Source organism: Alosa sapidissima, chromosome 11, assembly GCF_018492685.1.
Source record: "Alosa sapidissima isolate fAloSap1 chromosome 11, fAloSap1.pri, whole genome shotgun sequence".
Lineage (NCBI taxonomy): Eukaryota > Metazoa > Chordata > Actinopteri > Clupeiformes > Clupeidae > Alosa > Alosa sapidissima.
Window position 1 is genome coordinate 4,264,946 of NC_055967.1, and position 16,495 is coordinate 4,281,440.

At 44.1% G+C, this 16,495-nt stretch overlaps 2 protein-coding genes across 6 annotated transcripts in view; both read right to left on the reverse strand.

Moving 5' to 3' along the window:
* The window catches only part of bcar1 (BCAR1 scaffold protein, Cas family member), a 78,590-nt gene extending 70,502 nt beyond the window's left edge, over positions 1–8,088 (reverse strand). Inside the window, exon 1 of the mRNA XM_042108745.1 lies at positions 7,440–8,088. Coding sequence (XP_041964679.1) covers positions 7,440–7,451 — 12 coding nt within the window. The 5' untranslated portion in view covers positions 7,452–8,088. The remainder of the gene's footprint in view (positions 1–7,439) is intronic.
* A 5,952-nt stretch (positions 8,089–14,040) lies between these two features.
* The window catches only part of cfdp1 (craniofacial development protein 1), a 53,124-nt gene continuing 50,669 nt past the window's right edge, over positions 14,041–16,495 (reverse strand). For all 5 annotated transcript variants that reach the window (XM_042108858.1, XM_042108857.1, XM_042108860.1 and 2 more), the window contains one exon: positions 14,041–14,638. In XM_042108858.1, the coding sequence (XP_041964792.1) occupies positions 14,548–14,638 (91 nt within the window). In that variant the 3' untranslated portion in view covers positions 14,041–14,547. The remainder of the gene's footprint in view (positions 14,639–16,495) is intronic.

Here is a 16,495-nt window from a genome sequence, read left to right on the forward strand (position 1 = left end):
TGGACAGCGAAACCGCACATTCTACTTGCGTATCGATGATGTCATCGCCACACCTCAGTTGCCCTGGACTTGCACTTATAGTATTGCCTAACAATACTAGTTTTCATACATGACATTACCTATGATTACACTCAGTAGGATAAATATCACAACTGGTGCTGCGCAGCACTGATAGCTTATGACTACTGTCAGTGACGCGAGAAAACTTAAGTTATTAGGGAAGTGCGGTGTAAGTTTACATTCATTTGTGCGTAGTGCCGGTGTCATTAATTTATTTTACATGTCTTACAACATAAATAAATGCATTCATAGTGAAGTCAGATATGAGCATACAAAGACGCTTAGAACTCATGTTAAGCCTATAGATGCGCACTAAATGCGAATGCGCGATTTGATGCAAGCGAAAGTATCGACTGTTACTCACAAAGGTAGAATACCAATATTATAAATGTGGCGACGGAATGGCCTAGAACTTGGGTACGCCTAGCCTTTGCACTTGCGGTGATAACCAAAACTAATGTGAATCGCGGACTATCCTACAACCAAAGAAAGTAAAGGAGATTATTTTTTACCTGCGTTAGCCAAATAAAGGACGGGACTGCACCCTTCACAAACCGTAAAAATTAAGTTTATTAGTTTTACAGTTGACTACAGTTGACAGTTCACTATAAGTCCACACAAACAATTCTGGTTTCCTTGCACTAGCCATTTCGTCGTAGCCTATTCTGTTTGCCTACAGCGCAAGATTTGGTCAATTTCTGTAAAGAAACAGTGCCACCTATAGGCCTGGGATATGAAGTAGCGTGTTGAGTCGTGTTCCAGGGAAGACGGAGGAAAAAAAAGATCGGTTTGGTACGTGTGGACAAGGCCTAAAAGTGATGAAGGGCGGCTCTGCTGCCTTGACCTGTTCTTGAGGGCACAAGGGACTTAAGTGTGTGTGTGTGTGTGTGTGTGTGTGTGTGTGTGTGTGTGTGTGTGTGTGTGGTGATGGGCCAGAGGGGACACAGAGCGAAATGATGAGTAAACCAAGGGCTGGCTTTGAAATTGGAAGAAGCCCTGCTTAAATTTCACACAACCTCCTCCAAATACAAATACACCACACACACACACACACACATACACGCAACCATACATATGCATGTGTGAACCCACATATACATGGAGACACACCATGGGTGCCTGCATCAGGGGAAACCCAAACTCCCTGAGAAACTGAAGCCAAAGACACAGACCACAGCCACACAGGAGAGAGAAAGAGAGAGAGAGATGGAGAGAGAGGGGGAGGGTGAGAGGGAGAGGGAAAGAGATGAGAGAGGGAAGAGTGGAATGGAATAGGTGATGACTTATGAGGTAAGCCACATGAAAAGATGCCAACAGTACTAACACAGAGGGAGAAGACAGCAGCAGAATAACGACTGAATGAGGGAGGGGAGCAGAAAGACCCATGGACAATAGAGAAAGAAAGAAAGAAAGAAAGAAAGAAGGAAAGAGAAAGAAAGAACAAAGACAGACAGTTCTGGCAGATTGATCAGTGAATGCAACCACATGAGAGAAAGAGACAGAAAAACAAGGAGTGGCAGAGAGAGAGAGAGAGAGAGAGAGAGAGAGAGAAAGGGTAAGAAAAGGATGCGGTCATATATGTGAATTTCACCACACCCCCTTGGTACTGAGTACTCTTTATCTGCTTTAAACTCAGATACACACACACACACACGCACGTACACATTCACATAAGCACACTCATCATACACACATAAACAATCTAGGCACAAAGTGATTAATGGGGAACGGAAAAATGTGAGGGTTTCTCCCATTATCCCAAACTCCCATTTTCATACTTCTCATACATACATGTAGTCAACCTCCTACAGCACACGCACACACACACACACACACACACACACACACACACACACACACACACACACACACACACACACACACAAAGAGCCTTCTTTAATATGTATATGTAAAAGTCTGGTTTCAATGCTAATAACCATACAGAGGTTACACACAAACATAAATTTCAAAAATTGAGCAATAGGCTCTCTACCTGTACAGACACACACTCCCCGACACACACACACACACACACACACACACACACACACACACACACACACACACACACACACACAGCAGGGAGTGAGTGGAGTGAATTCCTCTGGGAGCAGTGAAGCAAAAATGTTGGGGGCAAGCAGCAGCAGCTCAGCTCAGCCTCACTGTGGGTGACTCACGGCGCTACTCGAGACTTGACACACACACACACACACACACCACACTGCATTCTGTCTCTCTCTCCCACACAAATATAGGCTTTGCTTGCACTCGCTCTCTCTCTTTCTCATACACACGCATACACACACACACACACGCACACACACACACACACACACACACACACAAACAAACACACACGCACACTCCCACACACACATGCAGTAACTTGCATATAAACACACACACACACACAAACGTGCGCGCGCACACACACACTCACTCACTCACACAAACGCACACACACATACACACACACACACACACACACACACACACACACACACACACACACACACACACACACACACACACACACACTCACACACTTCCCTCCTTACTCACATCCTTTCAGTTCAGCAATTCTTTTGCGCTTATCCTCTCAAATCAACCACCCATCTGAGTAGATTTAATAAAAGACTAGATTCAGGCTTTAGATGAAAAAAAATCAACCTGACTGACCGAGTGCCAAGAGAAACACCACTGGGACAGCCTCACAATGGACACACACGCCAGGAGACGGGCAGTTATACGCTCCAAAGGAACGCCACAATCCTATCAGTCCAACCCACTGCTGCTGATTGTATTCAACCCCAACGGTTCTGATAGCCACTGACTCTGGAACAGGTTCCGACCCATGTCTGTCACAGAATCGCGAACCGTCGGACCCGCAGTACCAGATAAGAGCCAAATCCATTCCAAGTCAGCTGCCATCACAGAGGGCACGATTTGCAAAACCCACGATTTGCAAAAAAAAAGTAATTTGCCAGCCAAATGGTAGCCAGGGATACGTGGTTGAGTGACACGACAGTAAATATTTATATTTCGAATAGATTTGATATTCATGTTCACACCTGCGTATGTTTGGAGCACAAACATCATCATTTTCCGCTGTGTTGTCAGCATGCAGTCGCAGCAAATGGAGGTGTCAGCTGAGCGCTGAATTAAGATGCTCTCAATGGTAATGTGCTTACTGTACATGTGGAGGGGGGCGGTGATGATGGCGGGCACTGGATGGGGGGGGGGGGATGGGGTGGTGGCCACCATCACCAAAGTGAAATTAAACAGCACCTGCTGTTTATTTTCAAAGAGTCAAGCAGAGAGAACTCATTTGTGCAAGCCTGTATCTTTTCACGAATACATACATCATACTGTGATGACATCACACACACACACACACACACACACACAAACTATCAGGACCTATGCAAATGTAAATGTAGGTGGGTGTAAGGCCCGTCTTTTGCCCAAACCTTATGCATTTCTAAAGAATGCCTTTTGCATTCAATTTACATGTGTGGATACCTGTGTTTGATCTGTATTGTCTTAGCTGGCCATGGCCAAAGATCCCCAACACCCGCTCATGCATAAAGTGACCATTTGCTCCTTGTTCTGGCCCCTCCACTGAGAGGGTAACTCAGTCCTGGGCCTACTTGATGTCTTGTGGTGAGATAGGCCAACCTCATTATCATACAGTATTGCTCTGTAAATATGTGTTGTGAATAATACATTCATGTTTGGTCTTGAATTAATACTTGTAATGTGGGCAACAGTCTGATTATAGTTTTGTTAGAATTGAATGTATCTGTGCATAGTTGTAGATTAAGAATTAAACTGTAGCATAAAGTTATGATATCCACCTGGGCCACACCCATCCACCTCAGACAACAAAGGCTCTGATGAGTCGGGGGTGGCCCAAGTGAATGATAAAAGTGGAGGCTCTGGTCCTCCAGGTCTCTTCTTCTTTCCCATCTTGGGGCTTCTTTTCCCATCTTCTCTTCTTTTCCATCTTGGACCTCTTCTCTGGGTCTCTCTCTTTCCCCCCTTTCTCTCTCTCCCTCTCTCTCTTTCTCTCTCCCCCTTTCCTATCTCTGGGTTTGTATTGTTTTATCTGGTGTATCAGTTATCTCTAACTTGTCAAGTTTACCTCTGTGAATTGATTAAGTTTTCTTTGCTACCATTTGCTACTTTGTTTCAGTAGAACATGTGATTTTTCTTTTACCTTCAACTGAAGTGATATTGATTACATTTACCTTTACGGCTTAATGCTAAATAAATTGTTAATTTGCCTACCAATAGTATATCTTCAATTCTCGTAGTGTGCCATGCCATTCTCCTCCATAGCTGATAAACTAGTTACTTGGTAATTGATTGGTGATACAAATTATTAATCAAATGGAGTCAGATTAACGAGTATGTAATAACATCATTGCCATTTAACTCTTCACCCTATTTGTCCACAAAAGCTCTTTCAAGTGAGGATATAGCTCGATGTCTCTATGTTTCCGAGGCTATATATAATTTCTGAGCGTCTTACATGGGTGTTGCTCTACGAGAGTGCCTCTCTATTCATATAAAAAAAATGCTTATGTGTGCAGTAGAAGCACAAACACAATGGTGATAACATGCATTGTGTGCATGTGTGAGTGTGTCTGTGTGTGTGTGTGTGTGTGTGTGTGTGTGTGTGTGAGTGAGTGAGAAAGAGAGAGTGAACGAAATGAGAGGCATTTTTTCGAGGTGTGTACTCAGGTACAAGACCAGCCAAAGACATCATGTGATGCCAACATAGTGGATGCCTCTAAGGAGCCAATAGCTTATGGTTGCCAGGGCAACCGATGAATCGCCAGGGTCTGACTGAAGGCTATTGACATGCAGGGGGGCTCACCTCGCAAGCAATTATTAATATGTATGTGGATCATCATCGATGACAAGCTCCAAAGGTCAGCTATCTGGCCGGGGATCTGTGGTCCACATGGCGCTACCCCGTTTAGCCCCCTGCTACCGGCCTCTGGACTACCCAGGGGGGGCTTCACATGGAGGAGTAATCTACACCTGGTGTAAACCAAACGCCTTTAGGGACGTGTTTGCTCATGATTAGATCTGCACGGCTTCATCCGTTCAGTACAGCACGCGTGTGTGTGTGTGTGTATATTTGAGAGAGAGAGAAAGAAAGAGAGAGGCTGGGACTTAATAAATTCATAAGGTGATAATGATCTGAGCATGCAATAAATGGGCAATAAGCGTATGTGAAAATATATGTGCATATGTTACATAGGTTACAGCTGGGTGTGTGGTGAATGAATGGATGAATACCTTTGCTGCTTGCCCTGCCCTGAGACACAATTCCTTGCGTAATGTTTGCCTGTGCGTGTGTGTAAGCATGTGTTAATGTGCGTGTAATACCCCTGTGAAGTGCTGACGTGTGGGACTCAGTGAGACATACAATAAGGGGCCTTGTTTCTTTTCAAGCAGAATGAATGCGCTGGTCAGTGGTGCAAACGGAGCGCTGTTTGACTGGTGAAGCTGGAGCCCTACTGGGAAATTATTTCGTGGAGCAGGGAAAAAAACTATTGTGCTTGACCTTGCAAGGATTTCTCAATTTAAACAGTATTATTCCAGAATGACATGCTATCACGCTCTACGTGAAAGCGTTCCCCAGCAATGACTCCTGTTATCAGGGCGCTACAAAAGGACAGCCTGTTTTGCAAAGCTTATGTATACTTATCAAGACCCATGGTTTGCACTTCTAGTGCGTAATGGAAAACGGTCAGCTATGATACAGACGTTCCGGAGAACACCAGGCAGCTCATCTTAATTGTTTTTAACCACACTGTGACGTCTGTTGCGTCCAGGTAAACGAGATCCGGGTGGTTGCGGGGAGATGCACGAGTCATTAACACACACGGATCGCACCCAGCTTTCGGGAGAGCAGTCGTCCCAAGCCCTACGGCGAACAGCTGTTGCGATCAGACCAGGCAGCCCCTGGCATAGCCCGGCAATCTGGCCCGTGTTTGCTGAATAAGGCAAGGGGGCAATGGGGGCCCGTAGGGACAACAAGGATGTTCACCCCTAGTGAGAGAACACTTCACCAAGAAGGTCAACTCACAGACCTGCTGACATCAACATTTCCAACACCCTGTCATTAGTTAAAACGTTACTACAAACGACTGATAGCCTAGTCAATGTACAATGTTCTGCTTCCATGTTTTCGTCCCATTGTCAGTTACACTGATGGCAACGGCTAGGGCTAGCTATCTCAATCTCTGTAGGCCGCCAGCGTATAGATGAAGCCCACGGTCGCAGAATTCCACCTGGACCTCTGCCAAAACACGTTTGAGTCAAAAGCCATGTCAAAAGAGCGCTCCCCGCGGGCCTACATTCTGTTTCGCACTCCGAACTGGAATGGTTTGCCTGCCTTTCTATTTTGGCTGCTTACAAGGTCTTTGAACTTCTGGCATGCAAATTCAATCCTCGAATCTTGCTGTTCTTTGAGGATGGTGAACCGCATGGAACGCGTTAACTCGGAATGCGCTACACAGGTCAGGGCAGGCTGTTACGCCATGTCTGGATATGCCATGGAATAAAGAGGACATAACAGCCCTAAGGCTGTTTTACCACACTTTTCCATCCCCGTTTGATTTCATTTGGTATTTCTTGTTTCCTGAAATATGTTAAATCTGTATGTTTAATTATCTACGAGTTCCTCAAATCTGAATGACTGAGAAGCAAGTTGTAGTTTATTATCAGGTTCAACCAATGCGTAATAACAGATAACATTCAGAATGACTCATTTGGATGTACATCATGTTTAGCCTACTCATTATCTCTATGTGTTAGGGCTGTTGGAACTTCATAATAAGAAATAAATTATTTATGCTGCAGTTAAAAAAACACTGTCACCACCACTTCACGCATGCCAACAAAGTCTTGCAACTCGTGTGCTGTGTACTGCTACAGCCGGCTGATGTGCTTTTCAATGTCAGCATAACCCCGCCGATGACAGAAGTCAAGATGCAACGTATGCGCTCCTGCACATACTGTGAGTTGACAGTTTGCCAACCTGCAGCCTTGTGTAATGGACCTTCGTACAGATTCCATAGTAATAATTTAAAGACTGTATTTGAAGGCAGCTTAACAGCAGTAACAACGAGCACCACGGGTAAATTATAAATGTTTAGAGTTCCCGCAACGAAACGCAATCCAGTGGTCGGGACTACATGATAATAGGCTTCTCGTTCGCCTATTTCCAGTTGTGCAATGTGGTCAGATAGGACATTTAATTATTTTTACACAATGTTAACACTGGTTTGACATGTTCTTTATTCCAAGCATAATATAATGTTGACACTACCAAGGGAATACAAATATATAACGTTACTTACCGGAACAGACATCTTGGGCTGCTTTCAGAGTCCACAGTAGGAACAGTTGGACGGAAGCAGAACTTACGAACGATTTCCAAGAGAAAAAAGGGCTGATTTCTTGTCCGCTCTTTCACTGACAGTCTATTCCATGCTTTCTGATTCCAATGACTCTCTTTGATATGTCCAGTTCTTTTGTGTATCGGGGACAGTAAAAATCACCTCTATTAGGAATATTTATCAAACACAGAGTAGCACACCAAACGCTGCGCAGGCAACCTCATGAAGGCTACGAAGAGTAATTTACAAATGCCCCGTGTCTTCACAGAATACACCACAAGCTCCAGTCGGAATATTTCATCCGTTAAACGGCTACCTTTCCTTTAGGACATGTAGTAAAACTGTAATTTCTTAATCCTCCTCGTGTTCTCAGACTCCCTACTGTCGCGGTTGGGTGTGTAGCTCCGCAGCAGGCACAGTACTACTCGTTCGGCTGTCTCTCTCTCTTTCTCTCTCCTGCGCTCTAATGATGGAATCATCAAGTTCTGTTTAAAGGGATGGCCACTCGTCCATGGGAAGCAGTAAAGGCTGAAAACCGGACAACTGACTGTGTAGGACCAGTCACGTAATGTTAATTAAACTGCTAGATGTAGGCTATTGATATTTTACAGAAAAAATATAGGCTACACAAAGGTAGTTCGTGAAATACGCGTCAGCAGTACTGAGCTTTTGGTCAAATCTGGACCCAGAGTTTCCAGAGGTTGGATTTAAAGGGGATGTGTCCACTTTTTTTCGGACGCCAAAAAGAATTGACACACTTCTTGATTCCATCAGTAGGCTATCAAATTTTGACCAAAAACATGAAAATTGGACTTAGTGGATTGGATTTAGTGTAAGAATAAATAGAAATGTCTGCAGATTCAAATAGCCTAACTGCATTGTATTGAGCAAAGTGGATCCATCATTAATTTCATATACAAAGCCCCTACGTCAAGAAAATCCATTACAGATTTATCACCCTATATGTAGTCTATCACCCATGATAAATCCAACATTAAGTCACTATCTTGTAGCCTATCTTGATTTTGCTCTAACTTTCTAATATGTTGTCCAGCTGTGCAGTAAGCAGCACTCTTGAGTGCTAGGCCTATACAAAAAGACCAAACTGCGTGAAGAAACACCAACCTGCTAAGCTTATACACACATCATGCTAATCCTAAAAACAAGCCCAGATCTGGCTGGTTCTGTGGGTTGTTCCGCTTAAGTAGCTGTGATTTGAAAATTAGTGTGTTCCAAAAAAAAAAAAAAAAAAGATTTTGTGTCTCGGACATCACAGAAAGTAAGTTAATATGTTGGTGGAAAAGTTACAGTAAGTGCAACAGGATAGTGCGTGGCATTCACTGCTATGTAGGCTACTGTATTAAACAGTTATGGTGTTCATTGATTAGGGAGCTTTGTTCTCCATGCCAGGAACGAATAGCTTTTTGAACATCCAACATGGGATTGTGTGCACTGCTGTGTCCAGAGATATCTATGAGCCAGAGAGACCAATAGCAGCTGACACATTCAATTATCTTACCACTTTTGAGAGCCGATATTAGAGGCATTCAAAATATTTTCCCTGCTGTTATTTTAGGCTGTGGTGACAGCGATTGTTTATAATTATCCCCTTGAAAGACCTGTCTATATTTATATGCTCTGCTTGGCTTCTGTTGTTGCCAGTAGAATATATAGTGACTGACTGTTACAAATGGCCACAGGTGAAAAGGGCATATGGCGTACAGTATGACAACCGTTTCCACTTTTTTTGTGTGTAGTGAGCTTGTACCCTGATCCCAAAATGAAACTAAGAATAAACTAATAATGAAATGGCACAACAGGAAAATGTAATAATCATATATGGAATATTGAATTATATATGAAATATAGAAAACAAAAGAGTCAACCAGCAAAGTGACTCAGAGTTCAAGTTGATTTTCTCTATTTGCTGTTCTTATTATGACCGGCGCGCAGCGAAGCGGCGGTATAGGTTTAGTCAGATTTTTTTTTTTTTTTTTCTTTTTCGCATGTCCAAATATCCGTCAAGGATTCCCGGGACACTGTAAGACCGGGGTAAACGAAACTTGGTGAACATGTAACCCCACATGGATAGCATGGAACCTCCTGTTTTCGTTTTGATCTGTAGCCCCCCGCTGGACTGGACCCCCGAAAGGAGGGTAGGGCAGACACAGTTTTCTGTGAATATCTCGAGAACCGTAGGGTTTGGACCATTTTTTTTGTATGTTGATCTCAAAGGGCCATGTCAACCCATTCCATAACAACTCATTTCATGTATAGCGCCACCTAGTTAAACACAAACAAGTAAAAATGAGGTGTTGTAATCGCAGGTATCTGTGACCTAACATAGTCAAAACTGCACGAAATTGGAAGTGTAGGATCATTATGACACCCTCTGAATGCACGCCAAGTTTCGTGGAATTCCGTTCATGGGGGGCCACACAATAAATTAATTTATGTTACTATACACCAACTGGCCTGTAGGTGGCCGGAGACAGTTTTCTGTGAATATCTTGAGAACCGTAGGGCCTAGGAGGTCCACCCTTTTTTTGTATGTTGGTCTTAAGGGGGCAGGTCAACCTATCCAATTACCACTTATTTCATGTATAGCGGCACCTAGTTAAAAATTAAAAAAGCAAAACATTAGGTGTTTTCATCACAATATCTCTGGCTGACATGGTCAAAACTGCACGAAATTGAAAGTGTAGGATCATTATGACACCCTCCGAATGCATGGCAAGTTTCGTGGACTTTCGTTCATGGGAGGCCTTACAATAAAAATAATTTATGTGTACATTTAGTGACCATACACCAACAAGGATTCCCGGGACACTGAAAGACCGGGGTACACGAAACTTGGTGGGCATGTAACCCCACATGGATAGCATGGAACCATCACTTTTCGTTTTGATCTGTAGCCCCCCCGCTGGACTGGACCCCCCGAAAGGAGGGTAGGGCAGACACAGTTGTCTGTGAATATCTTGAGAACCGTAGGGCCTAGGATGACCATTTTTTGCGTATGTTTGCCTCCAGGGGTCATGTAAACCCATTCCATATGCACACATATGTGCATAAACAGATACACATGCACACACATACATTCACAGTAATCCTACGTATGACACATACTCACACAGTAGACATATATATGCATGCATGCACATGCACACACACAGGCACATAAACAGGCAAACACACACATGCACGCACACACACCCACCCACACACCTACACACACATAAACATAAACATGTACACACACACATGCACAGAATTCAAGAATTTCTCAGAATTATGAACAGGCAAGATGGGGGTGGGGTTGTATAAAATGTATATTACATGTTAAATCTATGAACTAATCATGTTTTGGTACTTGTTGTCTAGCAGATACCAGTGAGAATTGAGTGTGCATAATGCAATTCAGTTAGACAGTTAGAATCATATATGCCTTTCAGCGTGACTTATTTTTGTGGAAAACATGTGGTGGACTGGGCGGCGGTCATATTTTGTACCGCTCTTGCGGTACATCTAGTTGTGATTCTTTTCAGAGAAAAGCCCCTGCCTCATGCAGTACATGGCCTCCTACCTCTGACAGTAAGCCACACCACCTGACATTAAGTCAATGTCCACAAAGCAGAAACCCATCTGGGTTTAAGATGGAGGCCAGGGAAAGAGGGATAGAGAATAAAGAGAAAGAGGAAGAGTTGGACAGAGGTAGAGAGAGAGATACAGACAGGAAGAAAGGCTGATAGAGAAAGCGAGGGAAAGGGAGAGAACGCACAGCAAGACTAACGAGCGGAGTCCAGACAGAATAGAAAAGCGGGAGAGAGAGAGGATGAGAGAATGATCTGGAGTTCCCACAGTGGCAAGCTCATTCAGCAGGAGAGCAAGGGGGGCTTTGAGTGTGTGTGTGTGTGTGTGTGTACATTTAAATACCGATGAGGAGAGCTCCTTCTCCTACCTCATGGGAACACAGCGTATTGGTAACTCTGAGGTGTGTATGTACTGTGTGTGAATGTGATGATAGACATTGAATAAAGATGAGCAAGTGTGTAGCCATGTGGATTTATAAGTATGTGTTTGTATGTTGGTATGTATATGTGTGTGTGTGTGCGTAAAAGTGGATAGATTACACTGGACTCCATAGGAGACCCTTCACGCTACTGTAGGTGCTGACGTTGGAAAGTGGATTCTGTGTAGAGAGTGATGACTATGATTAAAGCAGCACCTCAGGCATGCAGCGCACACAGACACACACACACACACTTGTATAAGGAACTCTGCTGACCTACCCATGTGTATTTCACTTAACAGTCTGCTCAAGCCGATTTGTGTGTACATTTTTGTGTGTGCGTTTCATATTTGTACTTTTACTGCATGTCTGGGTGGGAGTGTGTGGACTGGGGTGGTGATGTGACTGATGGTACAGTTAGGGGATGTAGTCTGGGCTCTGTAATTACTTCAGTCGAGCTCAGAAACTGATGGGCAGAGGCGCACTGCCACTGGTCGCCACAGACTGAAATGAACCCATCCGTGGAAACAGTATGGTGTGTAGGGAAGAAGCGAAGGGAGGAGCCCGAAATCGAGTAAACAAGCCAATTAAGTCAGAGTCAAAAGGATGATCTACCCGAAGTAAACCACCCTGGCCCTTCGAAACACTCCGATGACGAGCAAACAGTTGGAGGAAGGACGAGAGATAAAGTGATAGTGGAGGGAAAAAAGCAGAACGAAATGAGACTGGAGGAAATAGAGAGGGAGAGAGAGAGAGGGAGAGAGAGAGAGAGGGAGAGGGAGGGAGAGAGGGAGAACAGGAAAGAGAGAGAGAGAGAGAGAGAGAGAGAGAGGGAGATGAAGAGATAAAGAGGCAAGAGATAACAGTGGGGGTAGGGACATGGGTATGAGGAGGAGGGGGGAGTTGAGCCATCAAGAAGCAGTGAGATTAAGAAAACAAGACAAGTGAAAACCTGATGACCTCCTTGCAGAGATGGGGTCGGGGGGGTGCTGTGGGATGGCAGAAGCCCCCCCCCAATCATCAGAGGGTGCTGGGGCACAGGAGTGGTACCCTGGAGGGGGGAGCAGATGAGCGGTTGGCACAGGAAGTGGGGATTTTCCCCAGTGCGCGTGTGTGTGTGTTGGAGAGGGGGTTGTAAAGGGCAAGGCAAGAAAGCTTCTGATGAAATACTTAGAGGCAGTTGGCACAGTGTGTGTCTAAGACCCTGGAGGAATGTGTGTGTGTGTGCCCATGTTTGCGTGTGTGTGTGTGTGTGTGTGTGTGTGTGTGTGCGCGCGCGTGTGTGTTTTTAGGGGTGAGATTGGAGAAGGGGGAGGGCTGTTCCTAATTAGGAGTTCAAAGTGATTAAAAACAAGTTCACGTTATTTAAAAAAAATGGTAAGACCTTGTTTAATACCATGTCACACTTGGGGAAAAAGCTGTTTACACAAATCTTAGTGACAACTGAAACATTTAACACAGGGAGGAAAAAACTGCTCTCTTCCGTAGAACCAGAGAATAAAATAAAGACAACTCCTGAGAGAGAGAGAGAGAGAGAGAGAGAGAGAGAGAGAGAGAGAGAGAGAGAGAGAGAGAGAGAGAGAGAGAGAGAGAGAGAGAGAGAGAGAGAGAGAGAGAGAGAGAGAGGCGATTACACGGTGACATTCACCCTGTTATTACTCATGAAAAAGACTTAAGTACAACTTGGGGCTTCAGTCAAGATGCAGAATTACACTGTAATAATAATGTAAGTCACAACCATTGTTTTTGTGTCAAATCTCCGCTATGTAGATGGTTGACACACACACACACACATATACACAGAATGGGCTGACACACTTTCCCTCTAGAGAATATCTGTGCAACAACAAAGCCAGATAAAAAATAAAATGATATAAAGTGAGATTATCTCTTGTGTTGACAGTGTTTAAGAACTCATCTAAGCTCTGGCACATTTCAAACTAGAGCCCGGTCAGACTCCTGGCCCGGTCGGTTGGAGGAAAAAAAACAAACCGGTGCAACATTGCAGTAGTGTTCATGCTAATGGTGAGAATGGTTAGACAGTTATAAAGCTTTTATATGGGGGGGCCAGAGCTATTGTCACAGTAAACCGCTAGTTGTGCCACTGAGAAGGCTCAACATGTAATTACAAGTGCTGTGCAACGTGGACAGGAGCCTTGCAGAGATACCACTATACCTGTTTAATTGAAGAGGTGTAAGCACACTCAGAAACGTACAAATTGAATGTCAGTCTCACACCTGTTTTCTTTGGTCGCTTCTCATAAAAGCCATACTAGTCTGTAAACCCTCCATTTTTTACAGTTTCTTTACAATTACTAAGTTAAACTGGCATAGTGGTATCTCTGTAAGGGTCCTGTCTATGTTGCACAGCATATTGAGCCTCTTCAGTGGTACAAAAAGTGGCATACTTCAACATTAGTTTCTTCCCCATATGGTAGCTTTGTAGCTTCTTATGGTAGCTAGCAAGCTTATGGTAGCTTCTCACCACTAGCGAGAGAGCTACCTCAATGTTGCACTGATTTTCAGACCCCACCCACCCCACCCCAGCCCAGCCCACCAACAGTACTCAAAGACCTGCAACAACAGGGCTCTAGGTTGAAACGTGTCCTCCTTTAAGTCTGCCTCATCTCGACTACCCAGCTCTTGCTCTCTCTTCAGCTCTTCATCAAATGTGCTGACCCAGTTGCATGTCCCCCACTGGGCAGCAGTGTCCCCCATTGGGCCCACCCCACTTCAATAACTGTCCAATCAGAGCTCTGGGAACATTCTGTCCCCTTCATCCTGGTGGGTCTGAGCCCCATCTCCAGCCGTCCATCCATTTATACAGGTGATGCCTAGTGGACAGGAACAGGTACTGCTATGCGTGATGGCTACCGCAATGTACTGACTTCTTCTGTATCGACACAGTAGAACAAGAAATCGTGTGAGTGGATGCCGATGGATTGTGGATTGCGATGGTGACCTGAAAACAAAAGCAGACTGTGTGTGTGTTTGTCCGTCTATGTGTGTCTGTGGTGTGTAGTCCCTTGATGGTGTTGTTCTCATCGCTGCTTCGCCGTGTCATTGTTTCATGTTGTGCAGACGGACTGCTCGCTCCAGCTGGAACTGTCTCTGGTCCACTCTTTCCAGAAAGTTCTTCCTCTCCACATACCTAATGGAAGAATACAAGTGTGGTGAGTATCAAGACTAAAAAATAAGGAGTCATGATGTTGGATTGATCTGGGGTGATATTAATTGGGTGCTTCAGGCATTATATAAAAGAGCGAACTGATTTTGAGGTGATAAATGAATAAGGAGTGAAGGCCAACTTGCTGAATGAGAGTTGGGTGTTTCAAAGACTACAGCACTACAGCACTGTAAAATCTACCCTTCCTGGGAACAACATTTTTGTTGGGAGAAGAGTGGACCGTTATTAAACAATTCAGGTGAATAGAGACATCTTATAGACGTGGTAATAGGCAATGAGTACTTCTAATAATAATAAAACAAATAAATAATTTGAATGCACTGCATACTGTCTCAATCATACAGCACAGTCAGATCAGACTGTTATCAAGACCATAATCCCCCAGACAAACATTCAACTTAAGAAAGCATGACACACATGTAACACTTCTGCTTGCCATCTCTACACACGATCTACGCACACAACTGCACAAGCACAACCACATAGATACACACACACACACACACACACACGGGTGAGTAGTTACACAACAGTTTCCTGTTTCAGTGTGTGTGGAGGATGATTTGCAGAGTCATGTCGTTACAAAAGTCTCAGATGACATTCCAATTCTGCAGCTTCCTGCCACACACTCCACTACCTCCCTCCTGCATGCTACTCCTATGGCCCAGAGACACACAGGAGCCAACGGGAACGAACACGCGCACGCGCACACACACACACACACACACACCAACCAACATTAACACATACAAAGACACACACACTCATCAACATTCAAGTCAGGCTGTGTGTGTGTGTGCGTGTGTGCGTGTGTGTGTGTGTGTGTGTGAGATTCTACTACTTTCTAAAAGATGAATGTGATACCAGTAAAGAAGGATATATGAAGGATACATGAGTTGGGCTGCAGTACTTTTGAGTCAGTGTCCTAATTCTCAAAGCCACTGCTTTTCTTCCTGTCTGTCTGGTGGCTCCGCTGTTTCCTTTGAGCTTCCAGCCAACATTTTGTATCCAAGGGGGGTTAGAGTTGTCCTTCAGCCTGTTTTGTTTTGGGCTAAAACGGTTTCTGAGTGCCATATTTAAACCACATCAAAATCCGCCTGTTTTTCTTTTTCTTTATGGGCACTATATAAATAAAACATGGACTTTCTTATTATTAATAACAAGAATAATAATGAAATTGATTTTACTTTAAAAGACTGATGCGATCCAACGTGTGATGACGGTTCAGATGATGTGTGTGTGATGTTAGCGTCCAGGCTCCCACAGTTTGAATTTCTGAGAGCCTCAAGAGAGCAGTGGTGTCTGGCAGCTCCACGGGCCACTTAAGGGTGTAGTCTCCCCTATGACAGTGTTTTTCAACCACTGTGCCGGGGCACACTAGTGTGCCGTAAGAGATCATCAGGTGTGCCGCAGAAAATTACCCAAATGTCACTCACTGGTCCAGAAAAGCAACTGTTGCATCAAAGAATTTATAACCACATGCTCTCATTGATTGTATGATTGCACTATTTGTGGTATGCAGGCATTGTACAATGATATCCAGTATTCACAGAATCATCACATATCTAGTTCATAACAACAATTAAATTAGATATAGTCACCTACAAATGAAACAGAGGGCGCTTATTTTATTGATCAGGTCTTGCATAGAAGCCATAATAAGGCCATATCTGTGTATTATTTGAAATTTTAGGCTATGGTATGAAACATCATGAAACATCTATGAGTGTGTGCGCTTGCGTGTGTGTGTGTGTGTGTGTGTGTGTGCGCGTGTCAGTAAAGGAGTGATGGAGATTGACAGAACACAAGACTGAGAGATAA